General features: G+C 40.6%; 1 protein-coding gene across 2 annotated transcripts; it reads left to right on the top strand.

Annotated features, from left to right (window-relative positions):
• Positions 1–4998: 4998 nt before the first annotated feature.
• On the top strand, positions 4999–26403 carry NIPA2 (NIPA magnesium transporter 2). 2 transcript variants are annotated; one of them, XM_042456305.1, is made up of 6 exons: positions 4999–5229; positions 19310–19540; positions 21385–21441; positions 22392–22482; positions 24124–24284; positions 25481–26403. In XM_042456305.1, exons 2-6 carry the CDS (start codon positions 19402–19404, stop codon positions 26116–26118), a joined length of 1086 nt encoding a protein of 361 aa, XP_042312239.1. In that variant the 5' UTR covers positions 4999–5229; positions 19310–19401; the 3' UTR covers positions 26119–26403. The 2 variants fall into 2 exon arrangements, with proteins under 2 accessions (XP_042312239.1, XP_042312238.1); XM_042456304.1 differs by having other exon boundaries at positions 4999–5254.
• Positions 26404–27017: the final 614 nt, after the last annotated feature.

Raw genomic sequence — 27017 nt, 5'->3', positions numbered from 1 at the left:
GAAGACCATTATGAATTATTCATGGATTAAAGTTAGCTAGGCTAAACATGGAGGTTAAGAAATTCTCAATTATCAGACACAGCAATGAAAAAAAAACAAAGGGAACAAAACACACTGACACACCTATTACACTAGGCTAGGGTTTTCAAACAGGGTTCCGCTGAGCACTATGGTTCTGCAAGAGATTGAGAGGGGGGGGGGGGATTCTTTAAACTATAGATATAATTTGTATATGAGAGCAAGCATGGCGTAGTGGTTTGAGTGTTGAACTGCAGTTCAGGAAACAAGGGTTTGAATCCCCACTCAGCCATGTAACCCACTGGGTGACCTTGGCCAAGTCACAAGCTCTCTGCCTCAGGGGAAGACAATGGCAAATGTCTACAGTTGCCATAAGTCAGAAATGACTTGAAGGCACACAACAACTCCTCCAGAGTCCTGGTCCAACATCCAAACCAGCACTTTACAAATACTTAAGTCAGAACTTAAAGCACTGTAGTGCTTTAGGTGCTGTTTAATGTAGTGCTCTAGGTGTCGTTCTCATCAACTTCAACCAGTAGTATGGGATCATAGTAACATTTGGAGCACCACTGGTTCTAGATCTAGTAAAAAAGCAATAAATATCCTGAAGAAGGATATAGGTCTGGTGTGTGCCAACAAAAATCACTTCTACCCCTAAATCTCTACTTTCCTCTCCTACCACTATCCCACCCCCACCCCCCTATGTCAGGGCCATTAAGTGGGAAGAAGGAGGGTATGTGTGAAATGGTTTCCCTTATGGCATGCTTACTAAAAGCACAATGACTGTAGCCTTGAGGAAATGCAACAAGTAACAGAGATACTCGCAGATACTCTGGGAGATAAAGGAAAAAGATACTGAGAAATCTACAAAGCAAGTTTCTAAAATGAACTTAGATGAAAGAATGAAAGTGAGAGTGGCATCTTTCATTCTGCCGTCATGCACTCTGAGACCTGCATACTAGCCATGACTCTGTAGCTACAAGCACATCTGACCAGTGGCGTCCCTAGGGTTGGTGTCACCCGGTCTGGTAAGTCATGGTGTCACCCTCCCCACTGACCTCCTCCCATTTCCCACCATACAGAATCCTTAGTAACACATTTTTGCACTAATATTACTTGTTGTAAATCATAATTCCCATATACTGTTGAATGTAATGCTAATAGTTGTGACATACACAACAAGCAAAATTAAAATTATACCTTCAAATTACAGGGTACCCTTTTTTTATGCAAGGGATCCGTTCCGGACACACACACACCCCCCCGCGTAAATAAACCCGCATATGCTTAAGCCCCATTGAAAATAATGGGGCTTGTGCACAGCGTGGCGGCGTGCGTCCCATTAGTCTTAGTGCCACCCCTTGCACCCTGCATGTTCCCGTGGGCTCCCTCACGTACGACGCGGGCGCACTGTACAATATCATATGCACAATTTGAAAATTTGGTTAAAATGTGATGTTTTTAAAGAAAATTTTAAAAGAATACAAAATTAATATTTCATTTTTTTAAAAAAAACTTTTTAAATTTAAAAATTTGCAATTTGCAATTTTAATTTTAAAAAATCCTAGGGCCTCTTTTTTCCCCTCCCATTGAGTTTCACCCCATTTCCGCCATCTCTTAAAGCATTTTAAAGAGAAGCAGATTAATGCAACAGCCTCTTTCTGCCAAAAGGTAGGTATCTGAGGAGTAGTGGTGTCACCCTCCCCTTTGGGTGTCACCTGGTGTGGTGCGACCTGCCTCCCCCCCCCCCCGGCCGTACTCCGCTTCTGATGCCACTTGGTCTGGCATACTCTAATTATTGCTCAAAAGTTATTTAATGCACTCAACTCCTTTCAGTTTCTTTAATCAGAGACTTATCTTACATTGGATTTGTACTGAATTGTTCATTGTGCTCCCCTCCTCTTTCCCCCGTTTCTTTAGTTAATAAGGAAGAAACAACTACAATTGAAGCTGCCTTACTTTCACCCACACCCTTTCATGAAACGGTGAATAGTTTGGGGCTCTTGCACTATTCACCATCTTGACACAGTTTAGGACCCAGATCTTACATTTCTTTCCAGACCAGGGGGCTTCCAGTGAGGAAAATGAAATGCGGTCGAAAAGGCACATACACATACTTCCCAAACACATATTTCCCCTAGTGCTGTTTAATTTTCCCTGTGATATAATCTGCACTTTATGTCCAGAGTAAACCTGTTTAATTAGGTTTGAAACCCTCCAGGCTAACTTTTTCACTATCTTACACTTTTATCAGTTGCCTAAAGCGCAGACTCATACTTCTGAAATGAACTCTGCTCTTAAGCAATTAGATTATGTCCAGACAAAAATCAGTGACAGGTGCCCCAGGGTACGGAATGCACAGTCTACTCACAATGAAGCTACACACAGAATCATAGAATTGTAGTTGGAAGAGACTGCAAGGGCCATCCAGTCCAACCCCATTCTGCCATGCAGGAACTCTCAATCAAAGCATCCCTGACAGATGACATCATACCCTGAAGTCAGAAAATAGCAAGCTGGGCTTTTGTGTGTCCTTTGAGCCATCATAACCTACTTACCATGGAAATGCTCTTTGCTTTTCTTATCACCACATCTCTGTGGAGATACACATGCATTATCAGCCAAGCCGGTTCAGCACCTGAAATAAGAAGAAAATGACATGAAGACCATTAGCAGCACTTATAGTGTTGAACTTCACCAAGAATTCCAGCCTGACTTAGAAATGCAGGATGCTGCATTCAATTTTTGTGTGCAAAGGACTACTGTGCAAGCAACCGCATTGATAGAATGTAGTGGGAAATATCTTTGAGCTGATTGTAAGATTGTAATCCTATTACAAAGGCAGAAGTCCCTGTTCATACAGAGGGACTTGTTTCTGAGTATCTAATTGTGACTGACCTGCTTAGGTGTTTACTTATGAGGCTTAAATTACTCTAATTAAGAATGCCTAGTGAAAAGTGTCTGGGGAGCCAGCATGGTGCAATGGTTTGAGTGTTGGACTATGACTTTGGAAATCAGGGTTTGAATCCCGGTTCAGCCATGAATCCCACCATGGCCAAGTCACACACTCTCAGCCGCAGGGGAACTTGACGGCAAATCTCCTCTGAGCCAATCTTGCCAAGAAAAACCTCATGATGAGTTCAATTTAGGGTTACCCTAAGTCGGAAACAACTTGAAGGCACACAACAGCAACAGCGAATAATGTCACAGGTTCCAAAGGAGGCAGAATTCAGAGACATAGGGGCTCGACAGACCACCATGAAAGGGCGGCCTGGAATTGACTGTTTTCCCTCCAGAGGGATGCTGTAGCAGCCAAACCGCGCAGCGTCCCTCCAGAGTAAAAAGAACCTGCAAAAAGCAGCTTCTTTTTACGATGCTTGGTGCACCGGTGACGTAAGCGATGCACAGCGACATTTGTACACTTCGCGTTGCTTCTGTCATGGCGGTGCCCATGTGAATGGGAGGCCACCATGATGATGGCAGTGGCATGTTCTAGGGTTCTGGACTGTGTGGTTGCTGCGTGGTCCAAAACCCTAAAATCGCTGCCACCACACCGTTTACTGCTGGTATGTACCAGCCCATAGTTGTGTTAGTCTGGAATATCAGTATGCAAAGGGATGTTGTTGCACCTTGAGACTAACTGTGCTAAAGAAGTTATAGCATAACCTTCCATACATTCTCTCTACTTCCTGAGTATATTAACTAGTCTCCTGCAACAGTGACAACCAAGAGCGCTGTGGCACCTGAACACACTTATTACAGTCTAGGCTCCAAAAGCCAAAACACTGCAAAAACCAAACTTTTTCCATGAATGGTGAGATAGTGACACCTTTGCTTTCTGGTGGTTCACTGTACACAAACTTTGCTTCACACACTAATTTATTTTTAAAATATGGTATAAAATTATCTTCAGGCAATGTGTATAAGGTCTGCATGAAATATAAATGAATGTTGGGTTTGAACTTGGGTCCTCCCACCTCCAAGAAATCTCTTTATGTACATGTATATTCAAACATAGCTATTCCAAGATACTGTAATCCAAAATCCCAAACACGTTTGGTCCACAAGAGAGAGTGTGGCTAAGTGGTCTGAATGTTGGACGATGACTCTGGAGATCAGGGTTTGAATCCTGGCTCAGCCATGGAAACCCAGTGGGCAAGTCACGCTCTCTCAGCCTCAAAAGATGGCAATGGCAAAGCCCCCTAACAAATCTTGCCAAGAAAAACTCTGTGACAGGTTCTCCTTAGGCTCTCCATAAGTTGGAAATGACAACAGACTAAACCTGTGTGAGGCTTCATGGATTACGGTCCCAAAACATGCTGCAGACACTCTGGGCCAAGGTGATTGGGGAAGCTGAGTGACTACAGGGTTATAGCGTCACAGGACAAATCCACACTTCAGAAATAATACAGTTTGATAGTGCTTTAACTGCCCTGGCTCAGTGCTAAGGGAATCCTGGGGTTGTAGTTTATTGTGGCATCAGAGCTCTCTGACAGAGAAGGTTCAGTGTCTCACAAAACTAGTTTCCAGAATTTCCTAGCATTGGGCCAGGGCAGTGAGCGCGGTCTCAAACTGGGTTATTTCTGCAGTGTGGACAGCCTCCCTGCTGTTATTAGAACCTTGTAGTAACTCAGCTTCTCAAATCATGGGGGGGCAGAGTAGAGTAGGGAGTGTCTGCATTGCACTCAGTGTTTTGGAACTGGGAGGCGGGGCGAAGGAAAGGCCCCGCCCATCAGCAGCCGCTTCTAACGGCTCTCTGCCTACCTAGCGCCCACAACGCCGCCATCTTAGGGAAGGGGGGAAACGACAAGCAGCAGCAGTGGGTGTAGTCACGTGACCCTATAACCACACAAAGCGGGGCGGCTTCTTCCGCCCGGCCTCCTCCTCCTCCTCCTCGTGGTCCCGTGGCTCCGCCCAAGTGTATGCCAAGGAGGAGCCGGCAAGGGAGCGGCGCGCGCATGCGTGCTTGCTTCCACCTCGCACGCGCGTGCGCGCGCTGCCCGGTTTACGCGAAAGGGGCGACGACGGTGCGCCAGTAATAGCCTGAAGCTGGAAGGAGGGAGGGAGGGAGGGAGTGTTCTCCATGGCGACGGCGCGTGCTTGCAGGGCCCCCCTCTGCTCCCCTGCCCCGCGGCAGACCCCTTCCCCGCCTCCGCCTCCTCCTGCTGCCCTCGTCGTCGCCGCCTCTGACCCGCTCTGGGCCACCAGCATGTGAGGAAACAGCCGCCTTCTGAGGGTAACTTCGGGGGGGGGGCGCCTTCCTCTCCCTCCCTCCCTCCCTCCCTCTCGGGGGTTTAGGTTGCCTCTCCCGACCCTCAGGCGGCCCTATGGCGGGGTTTGTCCAGAGGACGTCGTTTGACCTCTGAGGCTGAGAGAGTGTGGCTCGCCCAAGGCCATGGTCCAGCCGGGATTCAGACCCTGCTCCCCCAGAGCCCAGCACTCAAGCCTCTACGCCCCCCGGGCCCCCATTGCAAAGAGGCTCTTGGATTAGGGTCATGCTCATGATTTATTTTATACATGGAAATAGCTGCATGTTGTTGTTGTTGTTGTTCTTGCTGTGTGCCTTCAAGTCATAGAGTAATAAGAGTTGGAAGGGACCCCAAGGGCCCTGATCCAGTCCAGCCCCATTCTGCCATGCAGGAACTCTCAATCAGAGCATCCCCATTGACAGATGGCCATCCAACCTCTGCTTAAAGACCTCCAAGGAAGGAGACTCCACTACTTTCCAAGGGAGTGTGTTCCACTGTCGAACAGCCCTTACTCTCAGGAAGTTCCTCCTAATGTTGAGGTGGAATCTCTTTTCCTGTAGCTTGCATCCACTGTTCCAGGTCCTGTTCTCTGGAGCAGCAGAAAACAAGCTTGCTCCCTCCTCAATATGACATCCTTTCAAATATTTAAACAGGGCTATCATATCACCTCTTAACCTTCTTTTCTCCAGGCTAAACATCCCCAGCTCCCTAAGGCGTTCCTCATAGGACATGGCTTCCAGACCCTTCACCATTTTAGTTGCCCTCCTTTGGACTCAGTCCAGTTTCTCAATGTCCTTTTTAAATTGTGGTGCCCAGAACAGGACACGGTATTCCAGGTGAGGCCTGACCAGAGCAGAATAGAGTGGCACTATTACTTCCCTGGATCTAGACACTATATTTCTATTGATCTAGACACTGTACAGGTACTTCAATTGTAAAGTTGTGTTTCTGACTTATGGAGGCCCTATCGTGGCTTTTTTTAAATAGCAAATTTTGTTCAGAAGAGGTTTAGCCGTTGTCATCCTCTGAGGCTGAGAGAGTGTGGCTCGCTCAAGGTCACCAGGTGGGGTTTCATTCTCAAGCTGGTCCTACATGTGCCTAGGTTCTCATATGTCTGTGATGGCTTCGAACACTGTTCCCCGCAGAGTTGTAGTCTCAACGCTCAAGCTGCTAATTCATGCACAAAAGCCACACTCAGGGCTGAAGCTAGAGGTGGAGGGTAGCCACCTCTTGGCAAGGTTTTGGCCATTGCTTTCCTGTGGGGGCCCAGTCACCCAGCAGATTCTGATAGCTGAGTGAGGATTTGAAACCTTTACTCCCAGAATTCATAGTCCAACATTCAAACCAGGCTGGCCCTGCCATTAAGCTATGCAGGTGGCTGAAGGCCTCTTTTTCACCCTTTCAGGTCTTTCAGGGGGTCACAGAATTCACTCTCAGTATATTTCTTGCCTAAGAAAGCCCTGTGAAATCCAAAGCAATGGCTTTGTTAGTCTGGAAAAATCAGTCTGCAAAGGGATCTTGTAGCACCTTTGAGACTGACTGAAAGAAAGAAGTTGGCAGCATGAGCTTTCGTAGACTAAAGGCTGCTTCCTTACTCAGACGTGTTCCTCGCTGTTAGACATCTCAGACTTATCACTGTAGAAAACTGACAAACTAAAGCTAATTTGATACACCTGAATCAGAAATTCAGGATTGGTATGAACCTTCAGATGTCATTTAATAACTTGAGGGCATTTGCAGGTTTATTGTGAGTGTCTGAAATTTTGAGTGCATTTGAAATCACACAAAGTGGAGCTGTGGGGAACATTAATTCCATTTCTGTTATCTTGAGCACTTTATTTTCCCTGTAAAGAAGCCTCCGTTTTATAATGGCAAGTCATTGGCTGTGTAACTGGGTTTGACTGTAGAAGGTTGTCTATCCATGGTTTACAGTGACTGGCAGAAGCTGGCTAGTATTTCAGAGAGAAGCCTTATATAGGTCTGTTCCTGGACCCTCCACTCCAAACATGCATCTGAGGAAGTAGGTTCAAGTCTGTGAAAGCTCATGCATCCAAATTATTTTTTCTCCTTGGTCTCAAAGGTACTACAAGATCCCTTTGTGAAATTCCTATCTGTAAACTGCTCTGAGAACCTTTGTGGTTGAAGAGTGGGGTATAAATACAGCAAGTAAATAAATAAAAAGCAAGCAAGCACAGATTTGAACCCTGGTCTCCACAGTTATAGGGGTGCAGTGGCTGAATGGTTAAGATGCCAATTTTGATGATCAGAAGGTTGGTAGTTTGAGTCCCAAGTGCTGCATGATGGGGTGTGTTCCTGTCACTACTCCCAGCTTCTGCCAGCCTTTGAACCCTTTTTGCGCTCCAGCACTACCCACATTTTTTAGAATTAACATTGCAGTTTTCCACTGAAACTCTGCAACAGACTCCTTAGTGCACCAAAGTTAATGGGGAAAGATACTGAATGCATAACATACTGAGTGTCCCATTGATTACCGTGCATTTAGTTCTCAGTGAGATAGTCTATCACATTCAGTAGTCAATTACAATCAATATCATATTAAAAACCACTTAAGCACATTGAACGTTCATTTATATATCAATGTAATAATAATATGAACATAGAAGTGGTAGATTTTCAATTTATTTTATCTTTAAAAGTCTGCTGAAGATTTGTCCAACTTGAGAAGTAACCCTTAGCACACAGAAGTTGCCTACTCTTGCCCTAAAAGAAAAGGCTTATTAGAAGTATAAGGCCATCAGTCCGGCTCCACTAGGAAAGTGCGTTTCTGGAAAGTTTTGCATTGGAATCTTTTTATTCCATTTCAGCTCCCTAAACAGATTGGAAACTTGTTTTGATATGATATTTAGTTTGTTGGGATATGTTTTTTATTTTTCCAGTTTCACTTTATTGTAGTGTAATCCATGAAGCAATGAATGTTTCTGATACAGTGATTTCACTCCAGAACACAGCACTGGGCCTTTTTTGTGTTTAAGGACCAATTTCCACCCACATCGCCTGTTTAGTGTGCTTTAATTAGAATTCATAGAGGTACGGTAGATCAGAGTTATCCTTGTGCTCTCGTGGTAGTTCATTTAGTTTTGTTTTGGTAGAATAAATCACTGTGACAAATAATATTACAGCTTTTCATTATAAGAACTAATAATGGGATGAAAGGCTCCCCCTGAAAGGCTTAATTTGAGAAGTTGAACCTCCTTTCTGTGAGATCGTTTAATCTGTTTTTTTAATGTTAGCAGAGTAGGCAGGGCAGAAACTACATTCTTGAATGATAATTGGGCAACTCAGTAGAAATTTGGTGCTGCCTGGGCACATATGGCTTGCCACTTCAGGTTTTCATATTTGAATGGCAGAAGTACCTAACTTTCTATAAGACATTTTACTCATTTTCTTAAAAATGTGTAGATGTTGCGCAGAATGTAAATCACTGGTCACTTCTGTCAGTGCAACCACCTTAGACACTTCATACAGTAGTGTTTTTCCTCTTGTGTCATGTGGCAGGACAGTAAAAGTGAGATATTGCAGGCAAGTAGCAGTTCATTGGGTAGATTATTATGACTGCAGTGGCTCTAAGATCACTTTGTAATGGGCCTTATACAAACAGTATCATGTGACATAACCATGAAGCACTTCCTGTTCTTTTGTAATATATCCGGACAGAAGCTGCTTTGTGAAAATAATGTAGAAATTTACATTCAGCTGAAGCACAGTGGTTTATGAAAATGCTAACCTAACATTGTTCATAGAAATAATAAAAATCTAAAGGCTTGATAGTTTCTCTTGTGACAACTGTCAGAGAGCTGTGGTAGTCTCATTTAGTGAAAAGAAGGAAGAAGACCCACAAATATATTTCAGCATAAGCGTTTGTGGACACCACTCCACTTCTTCAGTTGCTTGTGTTTTTCTTAAGTTGTTATAGTAGCTAAATCTGGAAGCTGGATCTTAAACAAAAGCTCAGAATTAGTGTATAGACATAGAGTGTAATGGTCAAATGAAAATAAAACTGGTTTAAAAGAGCTTAGTTAATGTGAGGCACCTTTAGTTTTCAGAATAGCTCTTTCCAAGGTTTGTGTGAAATGGATTAGTGTGACTATTATAGGGTTGTAAAAAGCTGTAAGGGAAGTGCTTCTGATCAGGAAGTTCAAAGTAGCAGAGATAAGGACATACCTACTATAATATGAATTATTTACCAATTGATTTGTTCTTTTCCGTGAATAACATAAATAGGTAGACTACATGAATCCTTGAATTTATCAGCTTACAAAACTCCTTCATGAATCTAAGTTGACTGTAGAAGACAAAATATGGTTTTTGGTTCATTCTTTAGAAGACAATAGTTTTTAATAGTTAAGGTAAACCTTAAGAGCTTTGGCCCTTTGTATGTTGTTGGACAGTCTCCATTAGCACAGCATAGCTAATGGAGGGGGACCATAGGAACTACAGTCCAACAACATTTAGCAGGCTGTACTTGCCGATACAAATTCACCCTAAACAATGAGGAAACAGAAATAGTAAAAGAGTTCTCATACCTGGGATCAAATATTGATAGGAACAGGGACTGCAGCCAGGAAATCAGAAGAAGATTAAGAATAGGGAGAGTGGCTATGAAAGAACTAGAAAAGATGCTAAAATGCAAAGATATACAGCTGGGCACAAAATATAGACTCATATAAGCCGTTGTATTCCCTGTTACTATGTACAGATGTGAGAGTTGGACAGTTAAGAAAGAAAATAGGAAGAAAATTAATTTATTTGAGACATGGTGCTGGAAAAGAGTCCTGAGGATCTCATGAACAGCCAAAAAGACAAGTGGGTCCTAGAGCAGATCAAGCCAGAAATCTCCCTGGAAGCCAAGATGACAAAACTGAGGCAGTTGTACATATGAGAAGGGAGGGGACTGGAAACAACAATAAAGCTAGGAAAGGTGGAGGGAAGTAGGAAGAAGGCGGCTGCATGGATTGACTCTATTAAGGAGGTCACAGATACGAATTTGCAGGAACTATGCAGAGCAGTGGAGGACAGGGAGTCTTGAAGGCGTTTCATCCACAGGGTCTCCATGGGTCAAGATTGACTCAAGGGTGGTTAACAACAACAAACTTGCTCACATAACCTTTAGAGGGTATAAAACTGTGTGCCACTGTAGTGAATACTCCTTTATTGTCCAGTAACTGAAAACGTTGTTCCTTCAACAGTATCCCAAAAGAGATGTGCTGTTGTAACTTAATGTGTCCCATTAGGATAAGCAGAGAAATTGAAAGGAGCTGAGTCTGGAAGTGTTCTGCTAAAGTAAGACTGGAAGGAAGTGGTACAGTTTTGGAGAGTTGGCACTTGTAAAGCCTGTAGAGATGCTTGAACAGGTGAAATGAGTGTTTCTGGGACAGCATATCATTTAACTTTTGTTGATGGCTGTTAGTACAATGATTTTGCAAGTACACACACACACACACACACTACTTGATTCGTCCACATTTTGGTATTATAGCAGTGCCAATGAAAATCCATTTCAATTCTAGGTTGCAAAGCAAAAAATGTGGAAAAATCATAGAGTGTGTATGAATACCTCTTCAAGGCATTGTATAAGCCCATACAAACAGGCCAAAATAAAGCTGTTACTGGTCACTTTGGAGGTGTCCTGTTTAAATGATGCATGTGTCTTAAGAGGCCAGAAGTTGTGCCAAAGCCACGCTCCAATCCTAAGCGCAGATTGGCACAGCTTCTGGCATCTTAAGATGGTGTGTGTCATTTAAACAGCATACCTCCAGAGTGACCCAAAGCAGCTTTATTTTGGCCTGTCTGTACAGGCCCTATGTATCACTGTTAAGCTTTATTTAAGTAGGTGAGCTAAAAAGCTATTACTCCTTTTAAAATGTTAACATTCTGCCTTTTATGATGTATGTCCAGTGAGAATATTTAGGACTCTAATATTCTGAACACTCCTTTTATAGTGAATTTGTAAAGGTTGCATGTTCTTATATTGGGAATATAGAAGTACAGCTCATCGTGAATAATGCAGTAATTACCAGATAATTATAGGAAATTCAACAGAAAAAGATAATTTTGGAAACCTGATTTGAAGAAAACAAAAATTTTTTTTTGCTTGAAAGCTGAAGTGTATCTAAACATCTTTCTTTTTTTAAAAAAACTAGCAACTAAAGTGTATTATGTTAATTCCATGTCTTCAATATAATCTGTTTGAATTGAGATATCTTAAGTTAGTAAAAAAATAATGTTGCTGGATAGAAATATCTGTATATGTTTTACACTATATTAGATTGTTGTTTGATTTCTGTGTGTTTGAAAATGTTTTACAAATATAATACAGTCATCTCTCCTGATTCGCAGGGGATCAGTTCTGGGACCCCCACCCCCGTGAATCTAGAAAAATGCCAATATTGGAGTTGCCATTGATTTCAAAGGCAGTGTGCTCCTATGTGCACAGCTGCATATACACCTCGGGCGCATGCACTATTTTGTCCCTCCCCGCTTGCCATCTGCAAATGGGCAAGGCCACGGACTCCCAAGTCTGCGAATTGGGAGGGCTGACTGTACTCAGATTGCATATAAAGTAAAAATTGCATTCTCAGCTAACAAAGGTAGTATTTTAGTATTTCTATTGCTTCACTTTTTAAAATTATAGTTATGAAATATTTGGAAAGCACAGATACCCATATGAAGCCATGATTCCTACTTAAGGCTATCTGCACAGTATATTCAGGGAGTCTGTGCAGGAAAAAAGAGGAAAACTCTCAGAACCAGGCAAAGCATACAATTAGAGAGCATGGCTACATTTTTTTAGCCAGGGAGGGAATAAGAGATCTCACCACAAAGAGCAGAATAGCTGCTTTCTCTTTCTTTCTCCTTCTCATGAGCCTCAGAAAAATGAGCTGAGAGAGAGCATTTAAACATGTGCAGAAGGGTATGCTGTCTGTCTTGTAGCCATCTGCAGCTCACACCAGACAGAATGCAGCCAAAGCTCAGGTACCAACATAGATGCCAAAAGGTGACTACTATCTCATGCTGTTCCTCCCTGTTTGCACCGGTGCACTTCACTCTTTCCATCCATGCCAGTGGGAGGAAGCAGAATATCAGTGGTCTTTCCTTACCCTCCTGAATCTTTCTCCACCCTATCTAGGAATGTCAGAGGTTAAACCTGGGCCCTTCTACAGGTTGTGTATGACCTATAGATGTGATTTTCCTTCATGGTTGTCACTTTATGAATTAAAATGTTTGAGACAACATATATTCAAAGGAAAGACGTTTTCATATTTTTCCCATATTTCATTTTCTTTATATTGTCTTGAGCAGTATAGTAGTATCGTCCTACTAAAGTTTTCTTGGTTGATTTACAGCTAGCAGAATGCTTTTATTCTATGCTGTATTAAATACACTTGCTTTTATATAGAACATTCCATGCTATGTGATAATCTCAATTTTGAACTTCATTAACTGGACAGGTAACTGCTGCAGAGTGTGGTATGTTCATGAGGAAATCTCATGAATATTTAGGTGCTAACAAATCTGTGGTCTGTGTGTAATGTACAGCTTCGGGACTGTGCTGTTTACAAAGATAAGAAAAAAGGTAATTCTCAAAGCAAATGTAATCTGACTGCACATACATTGGAAAATATGAATGCATTATGGTTTAACTTAGTGCTACTCAAAGTAGCAATCCATAGGCCAGTGTTGGTGCTCAAGTCTTTGGCTGCTGGTCCAGGGTGAGTTTCCAGGAAACTGTAAATACGGTCATAATATGGCAGAAATAGGATACTGTTCCCTGGCAAAATGGTGGAGGGAATCACTTGAGACATACCGGTTCACCTAAGAAGTAAATAACTGTCCCAAAGTTTTCTTTGTAATCTAAGCCTTCTGAGGTTTGACATGCGATATGTTATCAAACACACAGCTAGCAAAAAGAAGGGCCTCTGGCCATCAGCTTGCTTGAAGTGGTGTATGTCTGCCACTGGATGCTTGAAGTTATTCAGGTCAAGCTCATCAGTATACGGTAGATAAATTAACTGCTGCCTGCTGGTTCATAATATGTATCTGATGAAATCACAGTTTACCTTGAACTTGTTCTACAAGTCGTGTTCTATATGTTTGAAGAAGTACAGTCTTCTCGTAGCATGAACTTCTGGCACAGCAGGTATTTGTGGCACAAAAATTTTTGAACTTAGCAAAGGTATGGAGGGCCTATAGAATAGGCATCATCCCATAGGCACTTCCTCAACTTTTGACGTCTCCTTGAGAATCCTTGCCCTTTGCTGAATTTGCTGTAATGGAGAAAATACCAGTGTTTTCCCTTGAAAATAGAGGTGGACAACCTGTGGTCTCCTAGATGTTTTGGCAGCTTGAAGAGCCTCTGCTGCTGAATTTGGCTACATGTTGGTAAAGCAGACTTTTTGGGGAGGGGGGATTAAAACAAGGCTTGGAAGAAAGCATGCCTTGTTTTAGAAATCTCAGCTCTCTGGTGAAAGCTCAGCAAAATTCTTGAGACATCAAAAATCTTCTCTTTTAGAGGCTATTGGCATTAAATTTAGACATACAGTGGTACCTCGGGATACGAATTACCCAGCTTACGAATTTTTCGGGATACGAATAAATCCCATAGGGATTTATTGTTTCGGGTTACGAACGTTTTTTCGGGTTACGAAAAAACGCCGGCGCTATTTTCAATGGAGCCGCGGCAGAGCCGTGGCTTTTTTCCCCATTAGCGCCTATGGCAATTCGGCTTACGAAGGTTTTTCGGGTTACGAAATTAGCCGCGGAACGAATTAATTTCGTAACCCGAGGGAGCACTATAATTGGAACTTAAGTGTATGAGCCTTTGGCTGACTGTAGTTCATACGGGTAAAGCTAAGCCGTGATTTATTGTTAAAAGATTATTTGACTTTTATTATACTGCAATTAAAGTCATGCAAAGTTAAGGATCAAGTAGCCGGGAATGCTAACAAAGCCAATAGCTGCAATCTCTTATACATCCCTGTGGAGAACAGGGGATTTTTACATAAGAGGTGGACAACATGCAGCATGTGGATTGCATATAGCCGCCCTGGTCCCCCTTTCGTGGTCCAATTTAAAAACAAATGTCCCAAAATGACATTTAGAAGCCCCCTACCCCTGGTCAAGACATTTTTTTCAAACATTTTTGCCTTCAATTTATCCAAAGTTCCCTCTAGGGGCTCAGGAATGTCCAAAGGCATGGTAGGAATGCCCCCATGTTCCCTAAGGATGTTCAGGGAGTAGGTGAGGTGGGGAGTGTAGCCCTCTAAGATTTCTTGGTGGAGGCCCTCTAAGCCCCCTGGACTTTTACAGTTGCCCACCTTATCGGTCTCTCTGTCCTGTCTGTCTGTCTATCTATTGATCGATTGATCTCAGCCTGTCGACATATAATATTAGCAAAATATTAGATTAAAGAAAGGGGGTAAGCCACAAAGTTACTGTCTAGTAGAGTTCAGGTTGGAATCCTTTCTTTTTCAGTGTAGCCAGTTTGATTAGTGAAATGGAAGACAAATGGCTTGAAGAAATGTCTGTAAAATGTCAGCAAGGTAAGGGAGGTTTTTGTTTAAATATGACCCAACAAAACTGGATAGGTAGAATATAGCTCTTGATGTCTAACAACAAAATTTCAGTAATGTGGAATCCTGCAGTTGTTTTGAAGGATGTGCTGATCTTTGAACAACACTGAAGTTAAGAGTCAGGCATGTTTCAAAAACAGATGTAGAAATATTTATTTGTTTATTTATTTTATTTTATTTATATGCCACCTTTCTCTGGGAGTGGGACCCAAGACTTGTAAAATAAATCTTGCTTGCAAAATAAGTGGTTTTTACCTTGAGAAAATTGATTTTTTTTCTTGAAATAGCAATGTTTCATGACTAACATTGAGAAATGCTCATTGTAAGTATATAAAAGTGACAGATACAGCCTTCCCAAAGTTTTTATGCTAAAAAGAAAGAAATGGGTTCAAGAGTCACAAGATTTGCTTTAATTTGGAATATTTACCTCTAAAGGATATCTCAGTCAGACCAGTCTTAAGTAATTTGTCATTCTGAAAGTTATAGAATAGCAAGCATTTGGAGAACTCTTTCCAAGGTAAATTATAGCATTTCTAGCTCATGTTTCTTGCCCAAGAACCGTTAAAAGAAGCATGGTGTCTAGAAAAACCCATCAAGTCAAATTAGGCAGTCTCTGAAGAATGGGATTTGGAAAGTGTATACCTTAGAAAGTTTTCAGAGAACATCTCAACCATTTGTTGTTGTGTAAAGTACAGTCTACACAAGACTGGTAGGAATATAAGGATAGATAGGCCAGTTAGCTGAACACTTCCATGCTCTGCCCATGATAGACAGCGGATCAGATTCTCATTAACATACATTTATTGTGATGCTTACATTTATTGTGTTAACAAACCATGTAGTACAACTGGTCTAAGGTCACCAATGTCCTGTTGGGGCAGATCTTTTCGTGTGTCCCAATAAACCTCTGCCCAAGACAAAGAGTTCTCTTCTGCTTTGTTTTAAGGCAGTGTTCTCTTGTCTTCCTCTGTGTGAAAATGCCTCTAACTGGACTGTTAAGCATTCATGTTTAGCTGAAATAGAAATTTTGCTACCTGGATGTATTTGTAACAGTCATTTGGTCCCAATGGAGGTGAGCAGCACACTTGCTGAAGTGAGATTTATAACAGTAGAGGAGAACTGAAAATCATGCTGTATTAAAACAAAACAAAAATTCATTTACTGTTTTTAATTGAGAGTGGTTACTTAAAAGAAATAATGACGGATAAACTGTTCTGAACAGTGCAGATGGTCAGGAAATACAGTGTATGCTCCAGAAAGTTGCCTCACTGTCTTCATGCAAAGGCAGGAACTTTGTTACGGTTTTGGGTGTGGTAGCGCTGATGAAACCTGCAACCTTCATACTGACTTCCACTATTAATCTTTAGGCATACGTCATTTTCTCTTGATTTCTTTCAAATCATACTCTGGCATTTTAAAAAGAATTTCTAGAATGAGTTTTGCCTGTTTCAGTAGGAGCTCAGAAGACTGCTTAATCCTGTTTTTCTTTTCTTTTTTTTAAAGCCTCCATGAACAGTTTTGTGAATACATTTAGAAATGTTCAAAGAGCTGAGAATGTACATTTTCTAGCATGTTCTAAATTTAACACCAAGGATGATCTGTTTGATTTGTGCTTAGAGAATCACTGTCGGTTTTTAAGTTGAACATGGAGAAACATTAATTTCTTTTATTTGACACTTTTCAGAGCCAAACCATCCAAATGCAATGTGTACAAAATGTGAAATCGTGAAACATAAGATATAGGCGTATAAGAAGGATGCAGCTAAATGACACATGGGAACATCTGCTTTAGATAACTGTGGAAATGTGTAGTAAAATACATACATTATTGAATGCTAGTAGTGAAAGAGCCAAGCAAATGTTAATTGGAAGACTGCTACCATAAAGTCTAGGATCCCTACCATAAAGACTCTGTCTGATATGCTTGTCAGTCAAACCTGTTTTATTGACAAACAGGTCTCTGATGATTATCTTAATTTATGGGCAGGAACATATGGATGAAGATTGTCCTATACAGATAGTAGTGGCATATGAGACAATGAGAACCCTACCCAAAAATGAATGTGGTTCTAATATGGCAATAATGTAAAACTTGGAAGAGAATCAGAACCCAAAGGGTAATAGACCTGGAATGGTACTTTCCATCAACTATTTCATGAGGCTAGCCCAGAAACAGTAAGGTAATATGTATTCTTGTTGTGTGCCTACTAGTCATTATTGACTTATGGCAACTCTAGAGAGAATCTGTCATGGGACAAGTTTCTTCAGAGTGGGTTTGCCATTGCCATCCTCTGAGGCTGAGAGAGTATGACTTCCCCAAGGTCACCCAGTGTGTTTTTATGCTCAAATGAGGAATTGAACCCAGATTGCCAGAGTTGTAGTCCAGCTCTCAAACCATTATACCACACTGACTCCACCTGTAATGTAAAGCTGCTGATGAGATATTATTTTTCTTCCTTTCTCTAACTAAAAGAAGGCTGTTTTATACTAACAGTCTGCTTTCAATAGTTATATTAATGACACTGAATTTCAAAGACCAAGCCAGTTGTCTTCTCCTTCTGGCATTTAAAATGTTCTGCAAACAGCCAAATGAGTTTTGACAGGCCAGGGAGTCTTTTCAAATCTCCTCTGAATGGCTGCTCAGTTTTCAGTATTTTGGCTTTGTTCGTTCTGCCTTTGGCCCCAACCTGCAGATGGAATGTGAAACGCACACACCCTTACCAGGTTGGAAAGTGTCCCTTTCCCTGCCTCCTTTAAGGTCCTTTCAAGGTTACACCTATAATCTCGCCTCACAGTGAAGGCACTCGGTAAACAAGCTGCCCCTTCATTTGATTTTCTCTTCTCAAAAGAGAAACAACTTGTTTTCTTATATTAGACTTGGGTGCGTATTTATCAGTGTACCGGTATATTTTTTTTAAAAAAATCTAACTGGAAGTAGCTGACCTCATTTTATCCACCTGATAAAGCCTTTGAATACCAAGGTGGATTTGAAGGTTCTTACATGAAGTTTTTGTGGGGTTAGTTTTACTGGGGCCTGTTACAGACTGCCAAAATAAAGCTGCTTCGGGTCTCTTTGGAGGTGTGCTATTTAAATGATGCATGTATCCTAAGAATCCGGAAGCTGCACCAAAAGCTGCACTCCAGTGCTTAGGAATGGAGTCTGGCTTTGGCGCGACCTCTGGACTCTTAGGACCCATGCATCATTTAAATAGCATATTTCCAAAGAGACCCGAAGCAGCTTTATTTTGGCAGTCTGTAATTCTTCTTTGGAATTACTCCAGTCAGTATATCAAAACGCATGCAAAAGGGGCAACCAGGTTTTTTATTTTACATACAGTTAGTCTCAACCATATAGAAGTGGCAAGACAGTAGGATTCTTTTTTCTTTTCTTTGTATCTTTTGTTAATGAAGTGTGCACTGGTATTCATGGTCTGTATTTGTAAAGGTGTTGACACATCAGATGAATTGCTTTTACCCATGGACATCATCAGGATGGATGCCCCACTTGAGTGGTATCAAAACTGATTTTGCCAGGCAGAATGTGGGTTGCAAGGGGAGCAATTACTTATGAGTGCTTAATTCTCACTATGGTGTCCTAGTTTCTATTCCAAAGACACCAAATGTTGCAATATGCATTGCTGCTGTTCGGGAGCCAGCCAGCCATACACTTTTGCAGGATAACCCTGTTTTCCAAATTTTCCACCCCAGCAGTCTGTTGGCATTTTGTGGCCACCAAGCAAGTTTACTCCTCACTGGACAGTCTCCCACCCCAGTCAATGAAGGATATTTTTTAAAGATGCTATCTATTCTACTCGCCTTAAATATCCTCTGAGCCTGAGGGTACTTCCCTAATGTGTAAAGGGATCTTACGGAACTGGGATGGGTTTATATTGGATCCATTTCTGGAAAGAGTGGAAAACATAGCAGGAATATTGAGCTGAAGACTTTCCATGTTAGCTGCCAGTTAGTACCAGTTTAAAATCGTGCTAAAAAAAAACCCAGTTATTTCTGAGTATATAGGATTGTTTCCTTAGTTTTGCCTAATGCTTGCTCCTGAACCTCAGAAGGCTATACCTTTCTCTTCAACCTTCCTGACTTTCAGAGAAAAAAATATCCAAAATGGCCAGTCATACTGTTTTGAGGCCATTTCAAGACCCTACCCAAACTGCCAGAACAGGCAGGCAGAAGGGCATATGTTGAAATGGCTGGTTGTGCTCTTTAAGGGTGCATGTGCCCCTTTGCAGCCCAAAAATGGAGATGGTCAAATGAGATCCCTCTGGTGCTGCTTGCTCATCCTTGAACTAGTTTTCCTATTCTCCATGCCTGCCTTTTCTATTGAAATGAATGGGGATACTTGGTGTGGATGGCATGTACCATTTGTACAAAACCATACTTTCTGTGTCTGTGATTAGTTCTGTTATGACACTTTTTTGTTTTGTATTATTGTTTTAGGTTTCAATTTGGCATCACCTTGCCTCCTGTACCGGCAACAGCTCTGTTCCTTGATCAACTTGACTGTTTGGAATGCTTCAGCAACTGACGAAATGATTGAGAGTAGTGGGAAATATAATTTCTACATTGGTCTGGTATTGGCAATGAGCTCCAGCCTTTTCATTGGTGGGAGTTTTATCCTGAAGAAGAAAGGTCTCCTTCGGTTGGCCAGGAAAGGCTCCATGAGAGCAGGTTAGTTCAAGCATCATCATCATTGAGTTTTGAGTGAAATCTGTGGTTATAATTTTTTATAATCTGTGGTTATTTTTTAGTTCTTTGTAGTCTATGTTAACTCATACCAAGCAAGTTTTCTGTGATTTCATGCAGCATCTGTCAAATGGGTTAGACTCCCATGATTCTTCATTTCATTAAAAAAGCAATATTTTCCAGCCTTTGTGGTTGTAGAGATAATTGAAAGCACTGAGGATACTGTGGCTGGCTTTCCATAATGCAGGAAAGGGGTTCCTTTTTTGTCAGAGATGCCTCATTAAAGAGTAGCATAATTTGTATATCTGAAAGCATGTCAAGTGCCAGGAACTGACTGGCTCAGCATATTCTGTTATAAGAAATTATATTTTTCTCAAATTGGTATGGTGTTGATAATATAAGCATGTTAATGGACAGCCTAGGGAATTAAAAGCCAGCATTGTTTTTGATGTTGAAGAATCCTAACATCACCTTCCCTTCTGATTTCCAGCCATGCCTGTGCTCACTTCTCTTAGTAAATAGTTACCAATCAAAGTTCTAAATTCAGAGCTGCTAAACATTGTAACAAAAACTCTAAGCCATGTCATACTCAGAAGGTTAAAAAATGTATGTTTTATGATAAGAATTCTGAGTTTCCTTGGAGTATATCTTGGTAAACTGCAGTGAAAAAACATAATGACTTCTGATTATGGCATATATGTAGGCTAGGCCTAAACTTAGTAGTTTTCATATCAGTTAATGTTACCCTTTTCCAGAACTTGGAAATGTTACTTTTTGACTACAACTCCCAGAATTCCTCTGGCTGTTTACTGTGGGGATGGGGAAAATTGAGGAAGAGAATGAACCATTGTTTTTTCAGCCCTACTAGCTTGTGCTAAGTTAGGTAGAAGGGAGAACACCATTCTGCTTCTCCCCCTCTCCTCCTCCTGCACATAGAGGCTTTTTCTTAGATTTGACAGAAATAAATTATGTGACTTGATGTAAAACCCTTCCTCACTGTGGAGGTGGAGGGCCCTCTGGACCCATGGCCTTTCTGAGAATACAGGACAGTCTCACCATTACTGGATCAGTGGGGATGGGAAGGTGAAGAAATGAATTGCCAATCCTATAGGACTTCCCTCTGTGAAAAGAGGGGACTGCAGTTCCTCTGGTGTCTTCCCAAGAAGAACAGGATTGGTTCCTAACTTAGCATGTATCACATTGTATAGTTCTAACAGTTTGATGCTACTTTGAAATGCCATGGCTTCATTCTGTGGGTTCTGGGTTTGTGGTCTGAGATACTTAGATTTCTCTGCTAGAGAGTATAATTCTGTAGTTCAAGGACTGATGTATTTATTTATTTGATTTATATCTCGCTATAAGTGCTGTCAAACTACTGTGTCGTGTGGGTGTGCTCTTAATCTAGATTGAAGCCATAAACTTCAGCTGTGTTAAGATTTTATTTTTAAATATGCATGCGATTAAACTTTTCATGGCTCAGGATCCTCCCCACTTAACTCATGTGGCAGTAAATGCAGTAGCCTAGAATAGATGCTTTTAAAATACACTAAAATTAATCACCGCAATGCAGAAGAATATGCTGGACTTGTGTTCCTCAAACAGTTTCTCCATACTTGCCTCATTACCTTGTGAAACTGAGGGGAATTCAGCATTGGGTCTGATATAAAGTGGTCAGGATATTTTTAAAAGTAAAAAACCCACTGAGGACACGGGGTTCCTTGGGCATATTTAAAGTAGCTTTTTACATCCTGGCCTCAACACTGGGAACCTGAAATATGGATTTTTAAGCTACTATAGTAACTATATTTTCTTTTTTAAATGAAATTCAGGACAAGGAGGCCATGCATACCTTAAAGAGTGGCTGTGGTGGGCTGGACTCTTGTCAAGTAAGTAACTGGGAAGACTAAAATTTATTTGTTAACTGAATCCATAGAGCTACAGAATGTTCTAGTTCTATAGTTTTGGGTTTTTTACTACAACTCCATAATCCTATATCACTGACCAGCTAGCTTGTTGGGTCTTCTGTAAATTCATCCAAAATATCTGGAAGAACAAAATCCTCCAGCACTATAACATCATGAGACAGAAAATTACCTACATGGGAAAAGCCATAAAGAGAATGTTAGGATTTAGTGATACAGTGAAAGAACGAATTGGATAAGGTGGTGGAGAGGGAAGAACAATCCCATTACTGAAACAAAATGGTCAGCATTTTGCAAGATGTTAGCTGTGGGCCTATTGCACTATGCTGGCATAGGCAGTGGTGAAGAAAGCAGTTGCGAGTATTGAAGAAATAGACTTTTCAGAGGCACCAATTGTCTGCCTTTCTTCATCTCCACACAAGGCAGCAACAGCATTTTATGACATACGTACTGTGCTACTAAACATTTTAGTTTCATTCTGAATGAGAAAAATCACCAGTTCTAATTTTGATTCACTTTTATATCTGTTCATTTTTACATTGACTTAATCTAAATGAAATATTTTCCACTTATAAAAATATTTTTATATGAAGAAGGCATTAATGAAAGTTTTAAAAATGCAATCAAAACACAAAGTGTACTCTTGTTTTAAATATTTAGGTATTATCTTTGTGATTTAACCATGTGAAAAAGGTTGTAGTTTAAGCTTTCATAGACTTGGCATCTGAGGGTGTAGACCAAGTCTATGAAGACTCATGCTACAAATTCTTTCACACAGTTAGTCTCAAAGGTGCTGCAAGTTCTCTTAGCATTTCCATATTTTAGTGACAGATAGCAGTAATGTTTTCATCAGGAGCATATGGTAAGGTCAAGTTTTCTATTTGTGTAACACTTGCTGTCTTTTTCAATTGCAGTGGGAGCTGGTGAAGTTGCTAATTTTGCTGCCTATGCATTTGCACCGGCTACATTGGTGACTCCATTAGGAGCTCTCAGTGTTCTTGTAAGGTAAGGACCATCAGAGAAGCAGAGCTGCTAAGAAATATCAGATAGAAATGTGGTAACTTTCTACTTTGAACATCAAACATTAATGATTCACCCAGTAGTTCATGGATGCTTTGTTTTATATGAGTTGTACCATGAAGAAAACAGCAAGTTCACTTTCATATTGAACTTAGTCCATAGCCATAATGTCTTTAAGCCTTTTGATTCCTTCTCCTGCTACTCCCCTGCCATAGTTGTAATCGTTTTAATGACAATGTTTAAATAACTATTGTGCTTGCTCTCCAGATCTTAGTTTTATTTTCAGTGTTGTCTATTCTGTAATTTTAATTTTTATTCCTGAGTTGAAATTGGCAAATTATATTTTTAAATTGATAAAAGCTAGAATAGACAGTCCTAAGCAAAGGATCCTAAAACATACAGGAAAGTCCTACTATACAAAGACTAGTTCACCACCAGTTTCCTTTACTCTGTGAGGAGATGTTAAGTCACAACAGTACGCCCTCAGAATCTACTAATCAAGGATAAAATTGTATACACATCTCCCTAAAAGGCTGATCACTGAAAGCAGAGAAATTAACTTGAGTAAACACTCATACGTTTGTGCTGTTCACAGAACAAGTCATTTTGTTCAGAAAGAGAATGCAGGAAGTTTCTCAAGAGTTTTTAGAGCTCATAAAAAAGCTTTAGGTTTTGTGTTTGAATTTCCTTTGCTAATTTGGTGATCTCACTCTTCCTTTCCTGTCTACTTTTAATTGTTTATGGGTAAACTGCAGAGAGTGGATAAATTCTAGATAAACTGATAAATTATATTGAATTTGTAGGGTAGTTGAAGTTTCCCAAGGCTTCAGCATTTGTAAAGAAAACAGAAATATTTAAATATCAAAAATACCAAAGCAAAGACTGTTGGGGCCTAGCTTTACGTTAGCAGAGTAACAGAAGCGTTTTCTTGTTTAACTATGCTTCCCTAAGAACTGAGATTGACTCAGAAACAACAAACACAAGTAGTTTTAGTTCAAACAAAAGTTTACTATTGGTTTTAATCTATATTTACATAAAAGCTATATCCTAGTCTAGCTAATAAATAGTTCAGGTTAAAAAGAAAATTTTATCTCAACATTTTCCCAAAAAGGTTTCAGAGGATGAAGATGGAAAGCATGCAGTTCAGTTGAGAATCTTTCAGAATGTCTGTTAGTCCCAAAAGGGGAATGACCTAAATCATATGGTTAGAGAGAAAGACAGAGACTGAGAGAGAGAGAAAGTTTACATGCAGGAAATCCCTATCTGTATAAAGAGGGAGAAAAAGAATGCAAAAATCTTCCAACAGAGTTCTGTTGTTTTTGATTGTGGAGCCTTATTGGATATGTGAATCTCCCTCTTTAGTGTATTTGTGAATTGTTGTGTGATACAGTGTATTCCTGGGTGGAGTGACCTCAATAACATTTTTAGTTTAAAAAATTTAAAAGGACACACATTTTCAATGGGTTTGTCTAAATATTTTATGAAGGCAAGTATATCCTGTCCATTCAGCCTTGTCAGAATCTCCAAAATTCTCTAATTTTTTTAATGCTCAAAAATAGCGTCTTGACTGTGAAGTGGGAGGTTAGCAGCAGTATTTGAGTTATAATTCATATTTATATTTTTCAGTGCCATTCTATCATCATACTTTTTAAATGAAAAGCTTAACCTACATGGAAAAATTGGGTGTTTACTAAGTATACTGGGCTCCACTGTGATGGTCATCCATGCACCCAAAGAAGAGGAAGTAGAAACCTTGAATGAAATATCCCACAAACTAGGGGATCCAGGTGAGAAAATGTGGCTATCTGCTCAGTAATTAGCAGAGCAATTAACAACTAGTAGACCTTTTAACACTAGGAAATACTCAACAAGGTTTCTGTTGTAACCACAAATATAGCAACAGTGAGATGAATTTATATGGCTGTATATGAGAGAAAAAGAGTGAGAACTAGGTGTAGGTGTATGGCCAAATGATGAGTGATTGTTTAGACCCTGTGCACCTGGAATCTAAAACAGAGATGGAAAATGTGTGCCTCTCCGGATGGTTTTGAAATGCAACCTCCACAGCAGCCCTAGTCAGCTTCACCAGTGGTGAGGAATGCTGGGACATGCAGTTCAGCATCTGTAGAGCCATGATTTCTACCCTTGCTCTGAAGCAGTGGGTGTTTCCTTCCCCTTGTACAAAACTTTATCATCCTATGGATGATAAGACACTGATGTGGAAGATCACCAAGCCCCAGTTCTAGAATGCTTTGCTGCAGACTTTACCAAGAGTCAGTAGTTAGCTCTGACAGGCCCATAAACATCCTTATGATCCAGCCTTCTTACTGTTTGTTCAAAGGCTGGGTTTACACTTTTAAAAAATCAAGTCTATTGAAGTAGGTCTATATTGTGGAAATCCCTCTATTTGGGAGTATTTAGTTTAAATGTAATTAGATTTAAGCTATTTCATGTACCATGTTTACTGTTACCCCATCTTAAAACTGTAGTATCAGTAACATGCAACATTCCTGATTTCACTAGAATAGCAACTTTCGTAAAGGAGGATTTTTAAAGTGCATTCACATCTTATATTTTATATTACATTTTATAGTCCATCAGTTAAATCCTTGGGCTGCATGCAATCTACACTTGTCTTATTTCCCTTCCCATGAACAGCAGGGTAACAGCAATCGGAGTTGCCAGGAGTGGAGTGACATTTTAACCTCCCCCCCCCCCCAAAGGTTCCCCATTCCTCATCTCACAAGTTTTAATTTCTCTGTGCTGAGATGTGAGGAGATATTTGTGCATATCTGCATATGCAGGGAGCCCAACCCATCTCCTGTATAGCATTTAGCCCTTGGGGCCAAAAAACGTGTCTATTTCTATTGAAAAAGACATTGTCACTAACAACATCGCCTGGGTTTTTTTTTACACTCTTAGAATGTGTTTGCTAATCCACGTGCTGCAGCTGATGTTTGATTTCTCTTGCTTATTGTTGCAGGTTTTGTCGTCTTTGCAACACTCATTGTCATTGTGTCCTTAATAATGATCTTTGTGGTGGGACCACGGCACGGGCAAACAAACATTCTTGTGTACATAACAATTTGTTCAGTCATTGGAGCTTTGTCAGTTTCCTGTGTAAAAGGCTTGGGCATTGCTATAAAGGAACTTTTTGCTGGAAAACCAGTTCTGAAACACCCATTGGCCTGGATTCTGCTGTTAAGCCTTATTGTTTGTGTTAGCACACAGATCAACTATTTAAATAAGTCCCTGGATATATTCAACACCTCTATCGTGACACCAATATATTATGTATTCTTCACAACGTCTGTTTTAACTTGTTCTGCAATCCTCTTCAAGGAGTGGCAAAACATGGCAGCTGATGACGTTATTGGCACATTTAGTGGCTTTCTCACAATCATAGTGGGGATATTCTTATTGCATGCCTTTAAGGATGTCAGCTTCAGCCTAACAAATTTGCCGGTGTCTTTACATAAAGAGGACAAAGGAATAAATGGCACTCTGCCAAATCCGTATGAACGCTTTAATAATGATGAAGAAAGTGCATCCCGTGTAGGCGATCTACCAGTCACAGAGGGAATGTCTTCTAGGAGAAATGGAAACTTGGCAGCATCTTAAAAATACATCTAACAAAATTCTATAACTGTGTTTTGTTGTGAAATGTCAGTTTTAAGCGCTTCTCAGAACCAGATGCATACATATAGACAATCGTTGGTTTTTAGCTTGGACCAAGATCATTGATGGATTTTTATTTGCCTTACTTTTCATTTTAAAAAAAATACTAAAAGGACCTCAAAACATGTTTTTGATTTAAGTTATGTGTGAACATGTAAATATTACAATTTGGTTAAAGACTTATTGCACTAATGACAATTTTAATGAATAAAATGCTTTATTTCTGCATGAGTGAGTGATCAGTTGACTGATGGGTATAAACGTCTTTGTTGTGCTTTGATGAGTTAAGCCCACACTATTGTGCAATTTTGCATTTTTGTAGTAAAATGTTGGTGAACAGATCTGGTAACAGTTTTGCAGTGCATCAGTTTTTTTAAAACCTACATTCCAGGAGTTCAGATTGTGGTCTACACACAGAAGGCTATTGGTGGATTGACACAACACTTTTAGGTACCTAATGATTACAGACTTTGTAAGCACTACAATTTTGCTTTAAAACTCTAAACCAGGGATGGGAATCACCCACTGTCCCAAGACCCTTTTTAAAAAGCTGTGGCCCCATCCTTTAGAGCCCTATGCCTTGCTTTGGTGCAGGAGTGGGCAAATTGTGGCTGCATGTAGCCCCTGGGGATAACAAAAATTGCTCTAGTATGCCTCCAGTGCACTCTCGGGCATGTGGAAGGCATTTGTATCACATTTTCAGCCCCATTACGCCAATTTAGGCCTTTTTTTGAAACCCAAAACATGGTAAAAATGTCCCCATACCCTCTGAAGGTATTCAAGGGTCATTTCTTTCCTTGTGAGAACAGGAATAGCTTTCCTAGGGCTCTAATGGCACCCTC

Source organism: Sceloporus undulatus, chromosome 3, assembly GCF_019175285.1.
Source record: "Sceloporus undulatus isolate JIND9_A2432 ecotype Alabama chromosome 3, SceUnd_v1.1, whole genome shotgun sequence".
In the NCBI taxonomy this organism is placed as follows: Eukaryota; Metazoa; Chordata; class Lepidosauria; order Squamata; family Phrynosomatidae; genus Sceloporus; species Sceloporus undulatus.
This window is presented reverse-complemented; position numbering and strand designations above follow the sequence as displayed.

Excerpts from the sequence above, each read along its gene's own strand:
- NIPA2 (XM_042456305.1), top strand. The coding sequence starts at position 19,402 with ATGATTGAGAGTAGTGGGAAATATAATTTCTACATTGGTCTGGTATTG. Across the intron at positions 19,541-21,384 it reads GAAAGGCTCCATGAGAGCAG|GACAAGGAGGCCATGCATAC; the intron begins GTTAGTTCAAGC and ends AATGAAATTCAG. Across the intron at positions 21,442-22,391 it reads GTGGGCTGGACTCTTGTCAA|TGGGAGCTGGTGAAGTTGCT; the intron begins GTAAGTAACTGG and ends TTTCAATTGCAG.